General features: G+C 32.7%; 1 protein-coding gene and 2 non-coding genes across 3 annotated transcripts; all 3 read left to right on the top strand.

Annotated features, from left to right (window-relative positions):
* Window positions 1–98: 98 nt before the first annotated feature.
* LOC148180366 (5S ribosomal RNA) lies at window positions 99–217 on the top strand. The gene has a single exon (XR_015771738.1). It is a non-coding gene; the product is annotated as a 5S ribosomal RNA (ribosomal RNA).
* Window positions 218–3373: 3156 nt separating this feature from the next.
* On the top strand, window positions 3374–3492 carry LOC148180367 (5S ribosomal RNA). Its single transcript, XR_015771743.1, has one exon. It is a non-coding gene; the product is annotated as a 5S ribosomal RNA (ribosomal RNA).
* Window positions 3493–6316: 2824 nt separating this feature from the next.
* On the top strand, window positions 6317–21085 carry LOC148180368 (integrin alpha-PS3-like). The gene is made up of 19 exons (XM_088048623.1): window positions 6317–6620; window positions 6674–6777; window positions 6827–6927; window positions 9804–9933; window positions 9991–10076; window positions 10124–10322; window positions 10372–10457; window positions 10508–10720; window positions 10771–10879; window positions 14769–14954; window positions 15011–15190; window positions 15240–15361; window positions 15409–15662; window positions 15710–15914; window positions 15964–16127; window positions 19954–20486; window positions 20535–20758; window positions 20811–20864; window positions 20925–21085. Exons 1-19 carry the CDS (start codon window positions 6445–6447, stop codon window positions 20985–20987), a joined length of 3189 nt encoding a protein of 1062 aa, XP_087904749.1. The 5' UTR covers window positions 6317–6444; the 3' UTR covers window positions 20988–21085.
* The last annotated feature ends 3727 nt before the right edge of the window (window positions 21086–24812 follow it).

Here is a 24812-nt window from a genome sequence, read left to right on the forward strand (position 1 = left end):
ACAAGTTTTGAGAGTTGGAAGATCCTCTGGGTCCACTAAAAATTAAATTTATAAAAAGAAATGACTGCTTTTGAACCAAGATCACACTCAAATTTTCAGGCAACGGCCATACCACGTTGAAAACACCGCTTCTCGTCTGATCAGCGAAGTTAAGCAACGTCGGGCGCGGATAGTACTTGGATGGGTGACCGCTTGGGAACACCGCGTGTCGTTGCCTTACTTTTTTTGTACAAACGAAACAAAATTGAAGGCTTTGTTATACGACAGAAAAGTTATACGTTTGCGACACAGCAAAAGCCACTTTTCGGCCAAATAACAAATTATTAGAACCAGGAAAACGCCCTTTAAGAAAATTAGGAATTTTATTAATTCAGTACGCCACACAATCAAACATTTTCACACACTCCTCACGCCACGCCACGCCACGCCACGCTAGAACTCCCGCCAATTCTCTTCCCCTTCTCCCGCCATGTCACCTGTCAACACTAAATGTCCCTAGCACGCAGTGCCAAGTTTAAATTAGTTTAACATTCGGCCTTCCTGAAACATATTAATGCCCTCATTAATACACATCGCCATGAATGCAATTTGAACAATCGCTCGCTCGCTCGTTCTGGATCAGTCGCCTATTGTCCACTACCAGAACCACAACAAAGACACCCAAACATGTACACACACACACCCATTATCCCTCCAGCAGATCAATCAGATGCTGCCGAGACTCCTCTTCATCCTCAGGCGAATCTACTGGGCCATAGTCAGAGTCAACCACCTGTAAGGGATTAGAATCTGTTACACCCTGTGAAGAAATCACATTAGAACTTTTGGATTTCGCCTTGCTCATCACCATGGAAGCAGAGACCACGCTTCGATATCGCCTTAGGGCATCCACAGCCACCAAGAATTTATTCTTCTTGTAGCCTCGCACGCCTTTTACTGCAGTAATGATGTATCGATCGCCTTCAAGTATTCGAGTCACCTTGTAAGGACCACCAAACCTGTGCGTAAGCTGCTTTTTGCCATAGTACCAGCTCGCCTAACCTGTACTCGGTAGCCGGCTTACGCCGCCGATCATACCTCGCCTTCATCTTCGTGGCCACTTCACCCAGGTTTACCCGTGCTTTCCGCCGTTTCGCCATGATCTCTGTTCGCTCACGCCGTCGGTCCTTATCCACCAGATCGCCAAAGATTGTCCCTGTCACCCAAGCAAACATGAGATCCGCCGGCACTTGTCGAGTACTCGCATTGATGGTGTTATTGATTCCCCATATCACCGAGTGAATCTTCTCGTCCCATCTCGCCTCGTTCTCGACGCTTGCCATCAACGATTCTATTATCGTTCGGTTCGCCCTCTCGCATTGTCCATTCGCCCTAGGAGTTGCGATCGCATCCATGGTATGGCGTACCCCCTGTGCCATCACGAATGAGCTGAACACCTTGCTTTTGAACGCTGTGCCTCTTCCTCAGATCTTCCCTCCTCGGAGCCTCCCTTGAGGGCACCAACGCCACCTTGCTGGGCACCCTCGTCTCCATCGCCGAGAGGAACTTGCTGTATAAGTCTTCCGGAGTGGAGTAATGCTGCGCCCTAGCATTACCCCTCATCTCCTCCGGAAGGGTCTCAATTATGCAGCTGACCGCCTTCTCGCCCTCAATTCCACACCTGGAACATAACGCCAGCTTCTCTTGAAAGTACCGCGTCATGGTCTCGCCCGGTTGCTTCGTCCTGTTGACCAACTCCGCCAACATGACGCCGAACGAGCACCCCCTGGGAAACGCCGTCCTCAGCACCACCTTCCACTCCTCCCAAGAGCGTTGCGCCATGCCGATTCGCCCCAGCCAGAGCTTCGCCTGCCCTTCCAGCTTCAGCTGCATGGCTAGTACCCTTCCGCCTGGGGACAAACCATGTACCTCCGCGACCTGCTCGACAATTGCGAGCCACGCCTCGATGTTATCGTCAGGATCGTCGGGGTCGAACGCTGGAATCAAGTCGCACGCCGCACGACTGAAACCAGTCAACCCTCCGGATCCCGCACCCGATCCTGCATGACTCGCCCCATCGCCTTGAGCTTGCCTTTCCTCGCCTGATTCGCCCCATGGCCCTACGCCAGCCAGCCGATCAGTTAGGGCCACCATGCCTCTCAACAACTTGGTGACGAGGAAGGAGTTGAGCCTCACCTCGCCCAAACCCTCCGTCTCCTCGTCCAACCTTTCGCCGACGCCGATGTTTGGGGTATCGCCATCCCCAAACCCAGCGCCAGAATCAGGTCCCCCATGCGCCATAACCTCACTTTCTCCCACGTTATCGCCTGCTGTGAGCCAAGTACCGATCCCACTTTTGATGTGAGAACTAGGAAAACGCCGTCTAACGAAATTAGAAATTTTATTAATTCAGTACGCCGCACAATCAAACTGTATCACACACTCCTCGTCTTCACGCCACGCCACGCTAGAACTCCCGCCATTTCTCTTCCCCTTCTCCCGCCCTGTCACCTGTCAACACTAAATGTCCCTAGCACGCAGTGCCCTCACCTGTCACTGCGCGCCAAGTTCAAATTAGTTTAACAAAATACTACTTTTTCTTCAAACGAAAGATTCAGTTTTACGACCGACAATGAGTAAACCAAAATTGAACTTCAAACGTGGATGGCTATGCATGTAGTTGTCATTGATGACATTTACTCTGAAAAATATTGGTTTCAAAGGATTTCAAAGCTAAGATCGTGCAAGTTAAAATATTACTCTTATTTGTTATTGAAGAGCCACATGTGAAGGAATTCTGATTTTTTTTTTAAATGATTTTTTCAAATCTGTTTTTCAAAAATGTTTTCTAAATCGAAAACAAGAAGAATTAAAAAAACGAATTAACGAAAAACCAAGAAAATTTAAAAATGATTAAGAGAAATTAAGAAAAATCTAAAAAGACTTTAGAGAATCTTAGAAGTATTCAAATAGAATGTATGTATGCACAATTGTAAAAAATTAATACTCCTATAAAATTTAAAGAAAATCCGTAGAATCTGCAAAAATCAGAATAGAGAATAAAGACAGATAAGACAGAAAAACTTTTACGTTACTATGGTAACGAAGCTATTAACGCATCCGATGTGTAAATAGTCTATTAACGCATTCAAATCGAATTGGTTTTAGCGCAAGTATTACAAAATTAAATCAAAAATAAATGATCAAATTATAACCGGTCTGTCGTATTTAAAATGTTTACGAATTCTGAAATTCTGCGCATCCACCATTTGGTAAAATTAAAAATCATTTGAAAAACTTGAAAGTTTGAAACTATAGGGCCCTTGAGACCACTAAAAATCAAATTAAATTTTAGAAAAATTGCTTATGTACCAAGATCATACGCTAATGTTCAGGCAACGGCCATACCACGTTGAAAACACCGTTTCTCGTTTGATCAGCGAAGTTAAGCAACGTCGGGCGCGGTCAGTACTTGGATGGGTGACCGCTTGGGAACACCGCGTGTCGTTGCCTCTTTTTTATGAAACAATTCTAGCAACATCAATTTGAAATTTTTAAGACGTTTTTATTGAAAGTCCTCTTAAAATATTTTTATTCAATTTTGACATTTAAACAGACGAATATTTTGCTGTTAGTAGGCCACTATACCTTTGGTTTGTCCGCTAGTATAAAAATTTTAATCCACAAGCTAAATATAGATATTTATTATATAAGAGTGTAAGGACGTAAATTATTCATGACAAAAATCAGTTAATCTCGAGATTGTAGATCGAGAGAATAAGATTTTTGGAGTGAATAATTTGCCCTTACACTCGAATATAATAGTAGATTTTATCCAAAGCCTCTCTTGGTTGCAACTAAGGCATTAAAAAAAAAATTGACAGAAGTGACAGCAGTAACAAATTTTTACCATTTAGAAAGCTATGCCTGCGTTGTTGTCATGGAAATGCAGCATAATTTTCTTTATGGTCTCTAGAGAGTAATAGAGTACTTTATCTATCTCAAATGAGTGAATAAAAGATCACTTTATTAGTGCATTTTGGATAAAAAAAAAATTTTTGCTGTTTTGAAACCATGGTTATGATAACGCCTTGCTGCTCTTTCCATCCAATAATCTTTTGGTACGCTTTTTATAAGCGTCTAGACTCTTGAATGGAAGCAAGTTTTCCATTATTTCTTCGGAATCTTGTATGATTTTTGAACTTTTGGATGCATTTTTGACAATTTTTAGCTGTTTTGAAACAAACACCGTCGCCAGAGTCACTGCACATGCACACGACGAATTTTTACGCTCATAAAATTTTTATTTGGTAGCTCTCAGTTCAACTATCACTATTTTTGGGGCTTAAGGTGGTCAAAATTGAATAAAAGTTTGTATTACACGCGCGCCTAAAATGAATGTTTAACTTGCAGTCATTAAAACGCGCGAGCTTTCGGCTCTTGCGTTTTAAAGTGACTGCTTGTTGCATTTTGATAAACCCTTAATAGTTATTTATTATACAAGCGTCTAAAATGAATGTTTAACTTGCAGTCATTAAAACGCGCGAGCTTTCGGCTCTTGCGTTTTAAAGTGACTGCTTGTTAAACATTCATTTTAGACGCTTGTATAATAAATAACTATTAAGGGTTTATCAAAATGCATAAAAAACCAAACAAAAAGGAACAATCACTTAACACGCTGTGGAAACATGCTAGAGAAATAAAAAATAATCGTGATCTGAATCTGAAGCTCGTTTTGCTCCGTCAGGTTAGATTGTAAATATAATTTTTCTATTTCGCGTTCATAATGAAGATATTTCGATACGCGTTTGAGCGTATTTCGATATCGTAATAGACCAATCCCGTGCCAATATTTCCAGTAACTTATATTTTTCTTAGGTTTGCAGCAGACAAACCGTCAACCTGCCGTCAACGTTGACAATTTAGATTTTGGTTTTGATAAACCATGATAAATCGATCAATACACCATTATTTCTTGTTGTACTTGGCTTAATAATTCATCGGAGAAAAACTCTTTGGATGCAAGAGAACTATCATGATCATGATCAACATCTTTGCTCTCTTGGCTCCCTTGCGCTCCGATAACCTCAAAACGTCACACTTGTCAAACTGACTGCAATTGGATTTGGCTACTTCGATTTTTTTCCAGAACATTTTGCAAATGCCAACTACCCTAAAATTCCCTAGATTTCAAAATCAAGTTTTTTCGTTTAAAATAAGGCGAAATAGAAAAAATAGCGTATGATACTTGTTCATAATGCATTTTACCGCACTTACTACTTTACGACACTTCCTCGTTGCGCTCGTCGTGCCTTAAAATCGTGCGTGCGGCAAAATGTTCATTATGAAACGCGTTTCATAATATACTGTTTAAGTAAATATAATATAAAGAATGTAAAAATAATTTTGTAAAATTGTAAAATAGAATTTTTGAACAATAGAAAAAACTTAAGAACTTGATAAAACTAAACCGATTTCAATTTATAATCAGGACGCAATTCTACTTTTCCAATACAAAATCTTATTGACTGTAAGCATGAACCTATACGACGATCAGATTTCAAATTTTAAGTTGAAATTTGGAACGATAATGGTTTTTCCAAGGTTGGATAGTAAATACATAGTTGCAAATTCAATAATAATTGAAAACTACGAGGTGACTGATAAATAAAAGATTACATGTCGAGACCGGAAGGGCCAAATTTTGCCAATTTTTGAAACAACGAGTTACTAAAAACGTTCTATGATCAAGTTTATAGCTATTTTTGTTTTAGAAGATGGAAAGACAAGAAACAGGGTTAAATAGAACTAGGATTGAGTAAGGCAGTCATTTAAAAATAAAAATACAAGGTGTTTATAAATGTTTCTAGCATCAAGCGTGGCTTTGGAATTCCTGTCGTACACTATTTTGCAGCTTTGTTTTCGTAGTGAATATTACTATCATGAAAATTGTTTATAATGTTACTTACTTCAATGACGTTTTAGTTATGGTTTTGTGTCCAAGTTTTTGATTTTTAGGTTTTAAACCACAACTAGAAGAATCTTTCTTTCAAAACTTACTTTGCTTTATGATTGAGGTTAGCTACAACTGTCAGTTGACAAATCTAAAGCCACATTTGTAATGAGCGGCAAAATTCTTTGACATTTCATTAATGCTAGAAACATTTATTATAAACACCTAGTACTTCTTTTTATAAACAAAATTATCAGTCATGTCCACAATAAATAAATCTGCCCGTAACTGTGTATATGTACCTAGTGGGAGTGACGCTACATAAACAAAATGATAAATTCCTAAGAAATTCGTATTCGGAAAATCTTATTTAGTCACATTCAACATAAGGTAGAATAACACGATAATTCATATCCTGTCCCATTCTGTCCAAGCAGGATGTTGCGTGCAATTTATCGACAAAACATCAGTTACTAATTAAGTTAGCTCGAGACGACAAGAAAAAATTAGTCATGTTATTTTTCCAAAGTGTTCTTCTTTTAGTTATTGCCAACTGTCGTGCTTTTAACATAGACACAAATAATCCTATAGTATACGAAGATCCTTTCAAATCGGCGAATCTCAATGAGTCTAGTTATTTTGGGTATTCTCTCGTTTTGTATCCTGGAGACAACACTAAAGCACCTTGGTAAGTCTAATTTTATGACCAAAGTTTTATTTCTTAACTATTTCTAACTCAAGGGTGTTCATTGGTACTCCAAGAGGACTAAACAGGCGAGGGAAAAGTACAGGCGTTTGTGTTAAATGCGGAATTGCGGAAAAATGCGCTGTGATTGATATAAATGGTAAAATTACTTCATTTTTGATTGAGGATTGTAATGACAGTAATTTTAGAAATTTCAAAAATTTCGGATTCTTCTAGAACTTTTGAAATCTTGGATAAAGCTTGGATAGGAGCATCAATGGATATTAACTACGACAGTAAAAGAATTGTGGTACGTTAATTACCTATACACTGGAGCAATAGACAGTCATTTCAAGTGTAATTGTTTCCTGATTCTGAATACCTGTTTCGCTCCATCTGGTCAGGACCGAGATATTTTTCAAATAAGTTGGATTTTGAGTTTTACTTTTGTACCTAATTACAAAATCATGACTTTATAAAATATCGTTGAAAAGGTGATTAAGGAAGCTACCAAACAAATTATAGAATTTGCTGGGAGAGTTGGTTTTGTCAAGATATTTTAGAAAAAATGACGGAATTTTCGAGAAACGAATTATTTTTAAACATTTTTTGATACTTTTTTTTTGGATAAAATTCCTAAGTTAATACTTTGATTTTTGAATGTAATACTATGTTCTTATAAGGGTTGACGTTTGCTTTCTAAGCGTTACTACTCTTCATTTATTTTGAATACCGAATTTCAAGGTCATAATTTGTGGAAATTTGTGGAGCTCTATGGCAAATTTGAAAAGATTTATGCATTGGATTGAACATAAAAGAAATACTTGAACACCGAAAGTACCGTTTGTGATTCAATTCAATACATAAATCCTCTCAAGTTTGACGTAAAGTTCCACAATGTTATTCGGAAATTAAATGACAAAAACTATGGAATGATTAAAATATTTTTTTTTGAAATTTTTCTAAAAACGTGAGTTATTGTAGTTTGTCTGTAAATCTCGTGTTTCTAAATGATTTCACTGGTCAGAATGGAAGATCATAGATAAATATTACGTAGCAACTGTTAAAAGAATGTTGGTCCAGTTTTTTATCATTAAAATAAATTTAAAGACGTTTTAGTATAAAACTAGATAGTTTTCTTGGCCCAGATAAAGATAAAACAGAGAAATACTGATTTATACTTTCGACTTGATTAATCGACTGCGCTAAATTCGAAAATTTTAGAGCAAAAACAGATTTTTTAAACACTTATTTAGAGAATAAACCAAAAAAATCCATCACATTTATTACTTCTTATAGATTGCGTATTTTGACAGTTTTAGTTCCAAACTACTAAACTTTGCCGGTTTTACCCATTTCGACTTGTTAATCTGTACTAAATTCTAAAATTTTAGAGCGGGAATCAGAATTTTTAGAACTTTTTTCGTTGAAACAAACTAAATAAAACATTTAACAATTTTCTAATATTTGTAATTTTGATATTTTGAATTTTAAAACAGCGAAATTTGCAGCATTTAATACTTTCGACTTGATTTATTATCAATTGTGTTTAATTCTAAAATTTACAACTAGGAACAAAATTTTTAGGCATTTTTATTTAAAAAACTAACTAAAAATTTACACCGCATTTTATCAGATTCCGTATTTTGACAGTTTTAATCACAAAACATTGAATTTTATGATTTAAACAGTGAATTTTGTAACTTAAACAGTGAATTTTATGAGTTTTACTACTTTTGACTTCTTAATTAATTATACCAAATTCCAAAATTTTAAAGCGAAAGACAGTTTTTAGAAATGTGTTCTTTGAAACAAGACAAAACTTCGACATTTTTCCAAGAATATTATTTATAATTATTTTCGAATTTATTATCAACCGTGTCTAAAAGTATAAAATTTTATAGACAAATACAGAATTTTTAAAAACTTTCTCTCTAAACAAAAAAAAAGTTTTCTACAATATTTCTGAACTTTTGAAAAGCAACACATTGTAGAGTTCAATTTTTAATAAATTTCTGTATTTCTGTAATAAAGCAACAGAGAAATTTGCAAGTTTTATTACTGTTGCTTTGTTTATCAACTGTGCTAAATTCCAAAATTTTAGAGCAAAAAATAAAATTAAAAAAAATTTTTTTTGAAACGAATCAAAACTTCTCTATTTCTTTCTCTAAAATGTATTGTTCTAGATTGCGTTAACATAATTTTAAAACTTAATGGGCCAATTCATCTTGCAACTAATTTGACGGTTGCTGATATTTGATTGGCGAAAGCACATTTCACCTTACTGTGATGTTAGTTTTTAATCAAAATTAAAAATTTAATTTAGTTTCTGTAAAACTCTATGTGTTTAGAAACTACGATTTTATAAGCAATGGCATTGAATCAACTCGTCAAGAAATAATAAAACGTTTTGATTTTTTTATAAAAATGTTACAATGTTTTTTGTCCTGTAAAGATATAATGCATTTGTTTGCAAGAAAACAGCAAAAATCTGCACAAAATCATCAAAATTCTTAAAAAAATCCGCTTATTTCGATACAAAACGACGATTTCTCGCTGATTTTCGCTGTTTTCTGGCTCGAATTCGCAAAGAAGAGCTCGAAATTTACAAAACCACTAATTTTTATCAAGATATAACGGCTGAATTGCAAGAAAACAGCAGAAATCTGCACGAAATCATCAAAATTCTTAGAGAAATCCGCTTATTTCGATGCAAAATGACGATTTCTCGCTGATTTTCGCCGTTTCCTGGCTTGAATTCGCAGAGAAGAGCTCGAAATCTTACAAAACCACCAATTTTTAACGAAAAATCACCGTAATAATTCTTGAATTATATATAAAATTGCATATTATGAAAATCACCCAAAAAATGTGACATGAGATCAGTTTAAAAAATATCATGAGAAGAATTTGCCCTAGCGAGTTTTATAGTTTGTTGGAAAGCTTATTAAATTGGCTTTCCAAAACACTGTCGCCCAATTCCATAACTTGGCAAATTTTCAAGAAAAACCGGAAAAATTGAATTTTTGTAATACACAATTGAAAAAAAACATTTTTCAAAACTATCTTTGAATTCCGACTTGATTTGACTTCAGATTCGAAATTCCATTTTCAAAATGACTTTTTACTTCTCCAGTTTTTTTTTCAATCTTGGATTTAAAGTAGTTTAGATGTATAATTTCTTAGACTTGTGCTCCTCGATGGATCAGAATAAAAACATCAAGTCGTAAAGACGAAGACTACCGCATGCAAGGAGCGTGCTATTGGTTTCACACGGAAGACAATGATGTACAAAAAATTCTTCCACTCATGAGTAGTACGTATCTTTTTACTTTTTTTTGGATCTTCAATCTGTAAAATTCGTGTATTTTAGAAAATCTTGACACTGACAGTAGAGGGGGCCGCTCTGTATACTTCTATGGTCAAGGGCAGTCCGGATTTTCGACACACTTACCAAAGGTAAAATTTTCTTTTTTTTTCTTTAGTTTTCAAGACTTTGGTTTTAGAGGGAAAACCAACTGGTTTTGGGTGCTCCTGGTGTCTATAATTGGGACGGAACTTCAATTTTATACACAGATGGAGTAGATTCGCCTCCTATTGCCAGTCGAATAAGATGGTCAAGAGACGCAGAACCAAACGAATTTAGTTTGAAAAATATTGCTAGTGCGATTGAAACTAAAGAAACTTTTGCGTATGATTTATTAGGTGTGTATAGTCAATGTGAAGAAACACTAAAAAATGTGGTGCTCGTTAGGTTACTCCACTACTTCTGGCTACTTCTATAACAGATCGAAACTGTTTTATGTATCAGGTGCACCTAGAACAAGTTATAACGGACAAGTAAGACATAAAAACTGTGAAAAAATAATCACGCAATGTTATATTCATAGATTCTGATTTATACTTTTTCTCAAAAAAACGACGAACAGTTGTATGTAAAGGAGACAAAACGAGGCCAACAATTTGGAGAATATTTCGGTGGTTCCCTCACAGCTGGTGATATCAACAATGATGGTTTAGACGATTTGATTGTGGGCGCACCTTTTTATCAAGGAAAAATTTACAATCAAGGAAAAATATACATCTATTTGGGAAGTTCATCGGTAATAAAAATACTCCCTTAATTTTGGTATAGTTACACTTATTTATGAAGGGTCGGCTTCGAGAACCTACGATAAGTTCCATTATAGGGCAAAGTACCAGCGGGCAATTTGGAACAACGGTCCAGTATTTGGGAGATATTAATCACGATCGTTTTGGTGGTAAGTGTAGTTTGGATAAAAGAAAATCTGCACACAGCTTCTTTTTTTACATTTAACAATGCGAAATTTTCTTCACAACTTCTTAGTGTTTATTCATTAAGGTTATTTATGCAAGGAAACCACAATTTACGACATCATTGCGTTCTTCCACTTGTGGTATAATTTATCAAAGCAAAGCGGAATTGGTTAAAGTAGCGCGTAACAAAATGGTAACGAATAATTAACTTATCCAAAGGTTTTAATGTCACTTACGTCAACGTAAATTTATGATTTTCAGGTTTCAAACCACAACTAGAATAGGTTTTTTTGCAAAACTTATTTTGCTCCATGTCAGTTGAAAAATTTAAATTTGTTATGTGCTGTAAATTTCTTTGATATTTCATAGCCACTCTTAATGCTAAAAACATTTATAAACACATTGTATAAACTTGATGATATAGGCACGGGTATATTGAAAGAGCCAAACATTTTCACCACTTTCTATCAAATTCCGTAACTTTGGCTGTTCCAATTGTAAAACATTGAAGTTTGGAAGTTTTATACTACTTTTGGCGTGTTTATCAACTCAAAAATAGAATTTTTAGATATTTTTTTCGTGAAACAAACCTAAACTTTCTTCAATTTTATTTGAAATTTCTAATTTTGACAGTTTGAAATCCAAAACAGTGATATTTACAGGTTTGAAAATTTTTGAATTGATTATTATCAACTGTGCTAAGTTTTAAAATTTTAGAATAAAAAATAAGATTTTTAAAAACCTTTATTTTGGAAATAAAATTGTCACCTCTTTTTATAAAATTTTGCAAGCTGACAGTTTAAAAACCGTAACATTGAAATTTGTAGATTTTAATACATTTAAAGCGATAAACAGATTTTTTAGAAATTTTTATTTTTAAGTTAAACCAAAAATGTTCCTCACTTTCTATTAAATTACGTAACTTTGGCAGTTTCAATCGTGAAGCGGTGAACTTTTTGTTTAATAACGGTGCTAAATTGCAAAAGTTTGGAGCTACACAGAGTTTTTAGAATTTTTTTTCAAACAAATCAAAACTATCCACAATGTTTTATGATTTTTTTGTAATTTTGATAGTTTTAATTATGAAACAGTGAAAATTGGGCAGGTTTTTTTATTTTGGATTTGTTTATCAATTGTACTAAATACCAAAGTTTTAGAGCAAAAAACAGAATTTTTAATAAACCAAAACTTTTATAGGAGTATTTTAAATTGGCATATCAATGCTAAACCAGAAAAATTTAGATATTTTGTTACTTTTAAGTTACGTTTCACCGGTCCTTAAATCCAAACTTTTACAAAGCAAAAAACAGAATTTTTACAAATTTTTAACCACAAGGAGAACCACTTTTGTTCTCCATTTTCTGTTAAATTTTGTACGTTTGGCAGTTTGAGTCTCAAAACTTTGAATGTTTCATTACTTTCGACTTTTATCAACTGTGCTAAATTACGAATTTTTAGACCGAAAACAAAGTTTTTTAGAAAGTGGCGCACCAACTTGAAAATTCTCAAAAGAATAAAAAATTAAGAAAACCAAAAATGAGTATTAGAAAAAACACCTAAAATAACGATAAAAACTAAAAATTTGACAAAGGCTCAATTTCTTTATACAGGTGTTCGGAAAGTGGTGCACCACCTTGAAAGAGGGTAATCGCGTGGTCCCCCAGAGTACCAAAAAATGTTGAAAAAATTCTACACTTTCCGTTTTAGAAGTAGGGCCAAAATAAAATTGGGAAAATGGCAACATTGCTGAACTTTTCCCCCCATATAATTTAAATTTCCAGTATTCAAAGTCATAGTGACGTTGCTGTTGTATTGTTGGCGTTAGTCAGATCGGCTCTTGAACGTGTAATGTAACTATGACTTCATATAAACGATGCCACACTAATAGACATTATTGATTTAAAAATCTTGTTACCAGTTTTCAGTCATTTTTTACTAAATATTTCTGATTTTTTTTGTACTATGCCTTTGCGCAAATTGTCCTTTAGGTAACAAATTCATTTGAACGTGACATGGGTTTTTTTAAACATTTTTCCGTTGATCTATGGCATTGTCCGATGATAAAGTATTACGGAGGTGCGCGACTTTCCATCCTGTATTTCAAAAAAAGCAAAACCTTTCGCAATTTTTTTTTAATGTTTGTAATTTTACCAATTCCAACTCTAAAATAGTGAAATTTGTCGCTTTTAATACTTCTGATTTGATAATAATCAATTGTGCTTAATTCGAAAATATTAGGACAAGAAACAGAATTTTTGACAATTTAATTTAGAGAACTAACCAAAAATTTCTACCATATTTTATTAAATTTTATAACTTGACGGTTTTGGACCCAAAACACTGAACTAATTTTGATTTGTTTATTAATTGTTATAAATTCTAAAATGTTGAAACAATAAACAGAATTTTTGAAATAATTTTTTTTGAATCAAACCAAAACTTTATGAATGTTCTATGAATTTCTGTAATTTTGACAGTTTTGACCCCAAAACACTAAAATTTGCAGGTTTTATTACGTTTAATTTGATTGTTATCAATTGTGCTAACTTATAAAATTTGAAAACAAAAAATAAAATGTTTACAAATTTGTGTTTGCATGGAGAGTCAAAATTGTTCCCCACTTTCTGTTAAATTCCATAACATTGGCAATTTCAGTCGTAAAGCCATGTTTTAATACTGTCGGCTTATTTATGAACTGTGCTAAATTCTAAAATATTAGAGCTAAACACAGAATTTTTAGAATTTTTTTCTTTAAAACAAACCATAACTTTTTCAATGAATTTGAATTTGAATTTGAATTTTCTATGAATTTTTTTAATATGAACAGTTGTAATCCAAAAACCATGAAATTTGCAGATTTTATTACTTTCGACTTGCCAAATTCTAAAATTTTAGAACCAACAAACAGCTATACGTAGAATTTTAAAAAGTTTGAGTTGTTTGTCAATTATTACCATTCTTAAATTTCAAAATCTTAAAGCGGAAAACAGATATTTTAGAAATTTTCGTTTTCAAGGGGACTCAAAAATGTTTCTCCCTTTCTGTTAAATTCCGTTGCTTTGGTAGGATCGATCTTAAAGTGGTGAATTTTATGGATTTTATTTCTTACAGCTTACTTATTAAGTGTGCTAAATTCCAAAATGTTAGAGCAAAAACCGGAATTTAAAATATTTTTTCTTTGAAACATATCAAACTTTCTACATATTTCGATGAAATTTTGTCATTTTGACTGTTTGAGTGCCAAAACAGTGAAAATTGCAGGTTTTAATACTTTCGACTAAATTATCAACTGTACAAAACAATTCCAAAATTTTAGAATAAGAAACTGAATTTTTAGGCATGTTTATATTGAATACTAAGCAAAACAGTCTACTGCTTTTTATTAGGTTCCGTAACTTGACAATTTTAATCCCAAAATAGTGAACTTTTGGAGATTAACTGGTCTGTTCATCAACAGTGCCAAATTTTAAAATTTTATAGCAAATAACAGAATTTTTATATAGAAAATTCTCTTTGAAACAAACTAAACTATGTATATAGGACTATTTATTTCCATAATTTGAGTTACTGCATTCGCAAATCAGAAAAACGTTTGGATTTTATTACCTTCTTAAACTCCAAAATTTGAGCTCAAAAACAATTTTTGAAATTTTTATTTTTAATAACCAAAACGGAATTCTTACACAACATTTTTATTTTGAGAATGAACCAATAATTTTCACCAATTTTTATTAGGTATGCTAAATGTGTATAGTTTTTTGTAATACAATTTTTAAATTTAGATTTAAATTTATAAAATTTATCTAGATTAAAATTACCAATCTAAAAATAGTTAAATCCAATCATCTTCTGCAATATCTGTATCAATTCTAGATGTCGCCGTAGCAGCACCTTACGAAGAAGACCACAGCGGTGTTATATACCTACACCAAGGAACTCGCGATGGTCTAAACCCTGAATTCAGTCAACGCATTGTAGGCAAAGACATCCATCAAAACATAAGAGGATTTGGAATGAGTATATCAAAAGCTGTCGATATGGACGCCAACACATATTCAGGTTGCAAGAACAATTAAAATTATTTTTCTTACCATTGCATGATTGCGATTTTATAGACGTCGCCGTGGGTGCCTATTTATCCGGCCATGTAGTGTTGTTAAGATCTCATCCTGTCATTACAACATATCAAAAGTTATCATATTTTCCTACCCATTTGAAACCTGAAGCCACATCTTTTTTAATAGAAGAGTGTTTTTGGTACACATTGGATTACAGAGATCCTAATGAAATCATCAGTAAGCTTTTGTACTTGTTATGTTTTTTGGTACAAAACTCATTTTCTAGGTGTCCAGAGATCTTTGCAAGTTGATCAACAATTGGGGCGCGCCTTTTTGGAAACTGATCTTGAAGCAGTTGTACAGTTACCGGATGGAGGAACTTGTCGAAATCTTACAGTGAAACTAACGGTAAGTTTGTGATAATTTCCACATTTTCGTTAATTTCGAAGTTACAGAAATCATTTTCGAATCGTTATAGTCCCATTACTGTAACACTAACCCATAGATTTCTGGAGAAACCTGAATCTAAACAAATCGTTTTTGTAAGCAACGACATTCGAGGAATTGATAATTTTTCTCCAAGAACCCTCGTTCATGATAAGTTGGGATCAAAATTAGCCGAAACTGTTCAAATACCCTTTGCGTTAGGTTGCAAGACAAATATTTGTAAATCTAAATTAAAGATAGTACCAAAAATCATCGGTCTTGAGTAAGTGTCACTTTATTAGTAGTACGATTTTACCATTTCTTTCACAGGGATGACACTTTCGTTTTGGGCTCGAGGCCCAATTTGGAGCTTCAAATTGATCTTGGAAACACCGGCGAGAAAGCTTATTTGGCCCAACTACTCGTAGCCTTGCCTGATATTGTAACTTTTGGAAGTATCCCTTCGCAGTGTAGTGAGAAGAATTCGTCTTCAGTCGTGTGCTCTGTTGATAATCCGTTAGACACCGATAAACAGGTATTAGTCTATCGTAATTCCATGCGAAGTTACCTAAAATTGATTCTAGAGATCGATAAAATTAGATCTTGATATGAGTAATGTGAATAGCGGTCAATTCGATAACTCGCTGACTTTTACCGTGGAAGCAACGACAAGTAGTGAAAATAGTGGAGATGAAAGCAAAGAAATTGTACTGAAATTAAAACGAGAAGCGGATGTGACAATCATGGGGTAAGTTGCAAATGCTGATAAACCGGTCGAAATAAACACGAATTTGGATAATTCTCATGCGGCTGAATTTTATGTTTAGTTAAAATTTTATATTTTGATTTTTTCAAAAGCTTCTTCATTCGGTGAAAAAATAAGAGTAAGAAAATTTAGAAAATATAAAAGGTATTTTTGGTAACCAGAAGAATAATCAGATATTTGGGTTAACAGTAAAGGAGAGCAAAATGCCAAACAAAATAAAAGAAGAATAAAATAAGAAATTAAAATAAAAAAAGTAAAATGGCATAAAATGAAAAAAAGTAGATTACAGAGGTTCTTTTCGAGAAGAAACTCAGCGGAAAAAAGGGTCGACAAACATGTGGATAAAGACGTCATAGAACGTCATGGTGAGAATGGTGGAAATCGGCAAAGTGGAAACAAACTGGATTAATTCCATAGACGAACAGATAAAATTAAAAAATAGCGAAAGAATTTGACGACCAAAACGAAGAAAATTTACTCATGCACAAAGGAATAATTTGAAATTCGGGATGGATTTGAAAAAAAGAATTACACAAAGAAAAATGGAATTGAGAAAAGAAAAAACTATTGAAGTTTAAGTCAGATTTGAGGGGTTCTTCTTGGAGTTGCTGTCAGAAAACAAATAAAAAATGTAATAAAGAAAATGAAGAATGTCATTGAATGGCAAAATAAAAAACAAAAAAATCAAAAAGCAAAATGAAGAATGTCGTAGAATATAGGACTAGAAGAAAATTTAACAGAAATAGCAAAAACATATTAAGAAGAAACAAACAGACAGAAAATATATAAAAATTGATGAAATGGCAAAATGAAGAATGCCATCGACTGGGGGGGAATTAAATGTAAACAGAACTAGAAATAACAATGAGATCAAGGAAGACATAATATTCAAAATAGGCAAAACTATAAATGTCAGAGAATGGAGGAAAAATCAATAAAATTGGGACACAGAAATTGATAAAGAAGGATCCCACTGCTAGAACAAATGTATAAAAGAAGTGATAAAAGTCATATAGTGGAGGAAAGAAGAAAATTTCAATTGAAATGGGACATAAATCTAATTCGAAGCAACGAATCCTTTAATAAAACAATAAAAAAAAGAGGAGCTAAAACTTGGCAAATTGAAAATGTTCTAAAGTATTAAGATTCGAACGACAATTTGATTGAAATAGGATGTCTTTAGTCATCATTTTCTAAAAAATTTTAATTTCATGATTCCAAAATCATCAACATCAAATTCCTAAATTTTCAAACCAGCAACGAATATTTTTAAAAAATTTAAATTTTGGACGATCTAAAAACTTTGGATATTATAGATTAAGTTTCGTATTTTTGCAAATTGTAAGAATAAAACAATTAAATTTATACAATGAAATTTATTGGATCAAATCTTGGTCTTGACAAAAATTATCAAAAATACATTTTATACCCAAACACCAAATTTCGTCAAAAAATGCTGACGCGCGTTTCAATAGCAACCACCATCACCATCATCAGAGCCAGTGGCGTAACAATAGAGTGGCAAGACGGCAAAATGCCACGGGCTCCAAGCTGAAAGGGCCCCTGGTCAAAGAGGGCTTCTTAAAAGTGAACATAATCTATCGTGTAATAGACATCATCATTAATCAATTGAGAACGTGTTTCCTTGGAATGAATGAAGTTGTTTCCAATTTCAGTGTCTTGCAGCCTGCCACTTTGCAAAATTTAAATAACAACGATTTATTAGAAAAAGCTTTAATATTTGTGGATTTATATCAAAAAGACAAATTGGTCTCGTTTGCCAAGAAAATTCTCAGTTTTCGATCCGCTTTTTGACCCGTATTAGAAACATCATCTTCTATAAGAGAACTTGCTGACTTATTATCTTATTAATCATAAAAAAACATTTTATTTCTTCAAGCTATCCTAAAGTGTGCACAGCATTTCTGCTATTTTTAATCATTCCTGTAACTACGACTAGTGCCGAGCGATCATTTTCAAAAATGATAAAAACTTATTTAAAAAATTCAATGGAGCATGAAAGATTAAGCAGCTTGGCTATTTTATCCATCGAACATTCCATGGCCCGGAATTTGAAGTTCGATGATGTCAAAATGATGATGCTGAACAAAAAGCAAAAAAGCTATAAATAAACACAATAAGACAAAATTGTGATTTGCCACGGGCCTCAAACGGTATGGTTACGCCACTGATTCAGAGCGATGATTAAACAGTTTTAATGTTTAATGTAATTGTGTTTTTGATAATAAATTTGGATACGTTACTTTTTTTGACACGCTTATTAAAGAAGCTGAAACAGATGTTATAATATATATAATTATTTTCTTTCAAACTAAACATTTCCAATATTTTTCTACATTTAATTTTGTATTTTCGCTAATGGTTAAAAATACAAGAATGAAATTTTGACATGTGACAAATTTTAATAAGCTCAAATTTCAAAATGTTTGTACCAGAAACAGAAATTTTAGAAATTTTTAATTTTAGGTCTATCTAAAAATTCTCAATATTCAATATTAAATTTCGTATTTGTGCTAATTCTAAGATTACAAGAATGAAATTTGGATACATCATTATTTTTGTCACACTTATTAACTCCGTCAAATTCTAAAATTTTCGAACCAGAGACAAATATTTTATAAATGTTTTATTTTAGAACAAACTAAAAATTTCTGATATTTTAAATTAAATACCGTATTTTCGCAAATTTTTAGAATACTTGAATGAAATCATAACACGACACTGTATTTAAGACGCTTATTAATTCTTCCAAATTCTAAAATTTTTGAACCAAAACCAGATATATTAGAAATTTGTAGTTTTAAGATCAAATAAAATTTCAAATTTCCTAGATTTAATTTCAAATTTTTGCTATTTTTAAGCATATATGAACTAAAATTAGAGACGAAACTAGGCCAAATTTTAAAATTTTTTAGACCAGAAACAGATATTCTACAAATTTAGAAATTTTTATTTTTAGAATTATCCGAGGAATTATCTAAATATTTTCAATATTCTCGATTAAATTTCGTATTTTCACTAATTGTAGGAATACATGAATAAAATTTAGACACATCACTGCTTTTGACTCGCTTATCAACTATCCCAAATTTTATAGTTTTTTTAACCAAAAACAGATATTTTAGAATTTTTTAATTTTAAGACCATCTAAATATTCAACTTCATAGATACAATTCCGTATTTTCGATAATAGAAATACAAGAATAAAATTTGGATACGTTTATTAACTTCCAAATTACTGAATCAAAAACAAAATATTATGTGTTTTAATAATTTTATATTTTAGAACAAACTAAAAATTTCCAATATTTTCGATTAAATTTTTTATTTCCGCTAATTTTAGGAATACATGAATTAAATTTGGACTCGTCACTACTTTTGACACGCTTATTAACTCTTCCAAATTTTAAATTTTTTTAACTAGAAACATATTTTAGAAATTTTTAATTTAAATACATTCTAAAAATTTCCAATATTCTTGATTAAATTCCGTATTTTTGCTAATTTTAACAATATAAGAATGAAATTAAGACACGTCACTACTGTTAAGACGCTTATTAAGCCAAACTGCTAAATTCTAAAATTTTACAATCAGAAACAAAACTTTAAGATTTTTTTTTAAGATGAACCAAAATTGTTCCTTATTTTAAATTACTTTGTCATTTAACCACCGCGTAACTTTTTTACACTTATCTATGGGTGCACATGGGAATTATCCTGATCTTTTGATATTTTTGTGTCTTTGCCTGGACTCTCTTCTAGCCTAAACTAATGTCACAATTTTCAGTAAATCACAAGAACAGAGTTACTCGTACCGAAACATTTCCGAAGGAAAATCCAACTTCACCCAAGTCTATCAAATCGAGACTTTTGGAAGCAGTCCTTTAAACGCCATTTTGATAGAAATCAATATTCCACACTTCATGCAAATGTCCGACGGATCTAAAGTTAATTTCACCGGTTTGTATCGTCCAACTGCATACATGGGCAATCAAGATGTAAATTGTCAGAGCGATTTTTCTTATATCAAAGAAGCAGAGATTTCTGACAACTTTCTCAATTTGGAGGACACTGAACAAAAATCGAAGCCACGATCAAGACGTTCAGTAATGGAAGTCGAGGTCTTTAATAAATCAAGAGCCGTTAGAGCAAGAATCCGAGAAAACGAATTTGAAGACTTCCAAAACCGGACATTTTACATAAACTGTAGTATGCCACAGGTTTTTTGCTCGAAAATCACTTGCACTGCAGGTCCTATAAGAGCCGGACAAAGTGTTAAAATTCGACTACCAATGATTTTCGATGTTGCTTCGATCAAAGGTACTGTACATTTTTTTTGATAAATGATTTCTATTGTAAAGATTTTAGGTTTCTTGGGGAAGAAAGATGTAGTTCTTTTTGCAACGCAAGGACGAGTTAGTGTTACAAATCCTGCAAGTTTTGTGCAAACTGGTGACAAGCCAGACAGCGTTGAAGTGGCGTCTCTTTTTGTGGGAAATTCTCAGCCGGAGATAGTCGCTCTTTGGATTATCATTCTTTCGGTCGTTGCAGGGCTGCTGCTTTTGTTTTTACTCATTTTTGGCTTAATTAAAGTAAGTTCAGCGACATTTAATTTGTAAAATATATATTTTTTATTTTTTGTAGCTTGGATTTTTCAAAAGAACCGCGAAGGAAGAATTAGAACAACTCAAAAAGGAGGTATACTTTTAATGCAGCGTTAATAATTCGAATTATTGTTAATGCTATTTATTCTTTCAGATTGAATATAATGACAGCACTGATCTCGTCGCTCAAGAACCACAAGAAGAAATTAATGAATGAAGTCAAATATAAAAATCTGGGCAAACAAGTTCACTATTTATCAGGATGTATTGAAAACATGCATTTAAATTAAATTTAATTATGATTTTTTACAGTTTCATTATGGTTTTGATCAGATTAAGAATAAATTGCCCACATATTTGCGGTTAAATTCAAAAAAAAGAATTAAGATAGCAGTACTAGTTGCTGCTTAAAAAAAGAAAAAACAATTGTCCAAACTCGCCTTGTGCGTAAAACACCATTTTGCAACTTGTAGCAAAAATAACTACACCATTTCCAAGTGTATTTCAGAAAGCGTCAATTGTAATTCAGATTAGTAAGTTTAATTTCAGAAGGCGTCAATTGTAGTTTAGATTAGTCAAGTTAATATCAGAAAATATCAATTGTAATTCAGATTATAAAATTGTATTTCAGAAAAGATCACTTGTAATTTCGATTTGATATAATGAATTTATTTTTTGAAAAAGAGTCACTGAAACCCTGCAGACGCCACAATTGTCTTGTAAATTAATTGTTAAAGGTAAAGACGCACTACCGAAATGTCACGTTAAATAACAAATTTTATCAAATCTGAATTACAAATGATCTTTTCTGAAATACAATTTACTAATCTGAATTACAATTGATATTTTCTGATATTAACTTGACTAATCTGAACTACAATTGATACTTTTTGAAATCAACATGATCCTTTCTGAAATACACTTGGAAATGGTGTAGATGAAAACAGACAATTAAAGTTGCTTTACTTATAGTAAAGCGGGTTTTCTCAAATTTCACGATTGCAACAAAATTCTATTTTGTACTCTAAAAGTAAAAACTAGGTGTACCCGAATAAATTTTTAACAGCTCAATATCAGACAACATATCCAAATTTCGCGTCACTGTTTCCGAGAAAAAAATGAAAAATTGCCATGCGCCACCGAATTGGTGGGGTCAGTTCCATTGCCAATTTCAAGCCGGATCATACAAAAGTTTGCTCAAGATATTTAGTAGGGGAGAGGGGGCATAGTGGGCTACCGGGGCATAGCGGGGCAACACTCCTGCTGCTCAAATCAAACGCCGTGAAAAAAGTCGAATAGCGTGTTTTGATTGGTTGTCAGTTGACAGTTAACCATGCGTGTTTTATAAAACAAAGTGTGAAAACCTATATGTTTTATAAAACAAAATGTGAAATTTAGTGTTTTCGTTAAAAAATTCGCGAAGTTAGGGAGCAAGTTTCTTTCAAATCATCTTGCTCATTTATGTGCAATATGCATTGATGCCTAAGTAATTTTAAAATGTTACTTTTTCTAAGTAGGTACACAGTTATTCAAAAATTTGATTTCCTCATAAGGTACCCCACTTTACCCCTAGGTGCGGGGCAAATCCCATTTTTCAAAATAATGCTCACATGTCGTAAGTTTTTTATTGTTTTCAAAAAAAGTACAACAAAAATCATCCGCAATACACTAGTCTATGATATTTAGTAAAAAAAAATTGTTAATTTCTATTATTTTAAGATGTGTGGCTAATTGATTGTTAAGTTCCCCACTATGCCCCCCTCTCCCCTACTTATGGGAAATTTAATGAAATTTTTCACTCATAAAGCCAGTCATAAACTTTAGAATGCAAATCTCAAATTTTTAGTAGAACGTAAAGATATTTTCGGATGTCTTAAAGATTCTAAAATGAATGATGCAATCTTAAAGAATTTGGTCTAATGTAAAATTTCCAAACGATTATAAAATCAAGATACTAAAGAAATTCAAAAGAATCCGAAGAATCTGATGTCGCAAGAAAAAGCTCAAAAGTGTGAAAAATCTACAAGCAGAATGTCGGAAGGGGATTCCTAAAAGTTATTTCAAAAGAACTTATAATCTAGAATGAAATTAAAGTTTGTGAAACTAACGTATTTAAAAAATAGTATAAAAAGATGAAAACTTCAAAGAATATAAATTCAAATTTAACATAACTGTATTGAATGTCAATAAAGAATCATTTTATTCTTTATTTTGTCTTAAAGGAGTGTGTAATGGACCATTTTATTACCTGGTTTTGGATTATAGATATTTTTCTTACGACCCCATATGAAAGTGGCATTTTCCACATGGTTAAATGACTCCGAAAGTTGATGTTTGCGTACATCCATTTCCGAAAGTAAAAGTCACTAGTGTGATATGAATATATCCGCACAGACCTGTCAAAATTGACAGTTATTTTGAAATACAAATGTAATTCTTGAATTTTTGTCTAAAATATCTAGATGATTCACTGTAAAACAACATGCATAATGGTAAAAATGAATTGGTGAGGTCGTTTTTGATAAGACAATTTTGACAGGTCTGTGCGGATATATTCATATCACACTAGTGACTTTTACTTTCGTAAACTGATGTACGAAAACATCAACCATCTAACTATGTGCAATACGTCACTTTTATTCATATAAAACCTTATGGTCGTAAAAAATGATATTTAGAAAAGATAAGAAATGAACTATTGTCAAGACTTATGGTTTCTTCCTGATAATGGAAGGTCGTAGGAAAAATAGTGTACACAACTCGTCGGAAAGTGTCTTTCTTGCACTCGTGTAACATCTGCACTCGGCTGGCGCCTCGTGCATCTACATTAAAACTCGTGCGAAATTGCTCACTTTCCGCACTTGTTATGTAAATATCTATATCGAACAAATTTCAATATAAGGCAAATTCAATGTATTTTTCCAAACACGATTACTCGAAAACTACTTGAGTAAATTGGTTTCTGTTTTTTGCATATGAATCTGTTCAACGTACACTATGTTTAAATGCTGTATACAATTTTTGTAAAGTGAATATTTAATGACTTTTTGACTAATTAAATACGAAAACTTGGCTAAAAGCGAAATAATTTTTAGCATTTCACATGCGTAGACTTTTCAAAATTCACACATACGTATTTTGAGAACAACCAGACAGCAGTATAACGTCTTGTTGTTAAAATTATGACTTTGGGGTAGTGAAAAGACTGAAAAATTTCTCGTAATTTAAAGGTTTTAAAAGATATATCAATCACTGAAACAACAGAATATAATTATTATTTATAATTTAATTATTTATAATTATGTTCTTTTTTTTGTTACATTTACAAAAATCTTGGACAAAATTAGAAGATCTCAGAGCATCTATTAATTCTTCATTTTTTGCAATTACACAAATCCCACCTTTTCGGGGAAAACTTAATTTATTTATGAAGATAAACATTAAATAATAATAATGAGATGTTGTAATTATTAAGTTTCATGGGTGTAATTTGTAAAGTATCGGACTATCAAAGTATTTAAGATTTACTGGCCATGGGCAATAATAATTTGGCCATCAGTGCAGTCAAAACTATTAGCTATTGTCCTGACCACAACATGATGGTAATAATAATCTAAACCACTTGGGCTGGGGTTTTAAAAAGAAGTAGTTTTTATTTATGGTTTTATTACCGTAGTAAGCAAACTGACCGTGGATAACTCACTAAAAGAGTGCCGTCTACAAATAATGAGAGTTGAAGGGAGATGCTACATTTGACGTTTGGATGTTTAAAATGTTTCATATAATTTTTCCTTTACGCAGAATTTTGAAGTAGAATTTACCGTTATAGTTTGTTAGATATCCCTTTTTAAGTAATAACTCGATTATGTCTATAAATTTTAGTACATAATTAAAAAGGTAATTAATGATATATGTATTACACTGGTTTTTCAGTCCTGTAAATGGAATATTATTTATTTATCTACGAACCATATTTTGTAAATTACTTTAAACTTTAAAAACTGTTTTTTCACTCATAGATCAGGAACAACGATTTCGCGCA

Source organism: Gnatocerus cornutus, chromosome 1, assembly GCF_029298725.1.
Source record: "Gnatocerus cornutus isolate USDA-ARS CGAHR chromosome 1, icGnaCorn1.1, whole genome shotgun sequence".
NCBI classification, from domain to species: Eukaryota; Metazoa; Arthropoda; class Insecta; order Coleoptera; family Tenebrionidae; genus Gnatocerus; species Gnatocerus cornutus.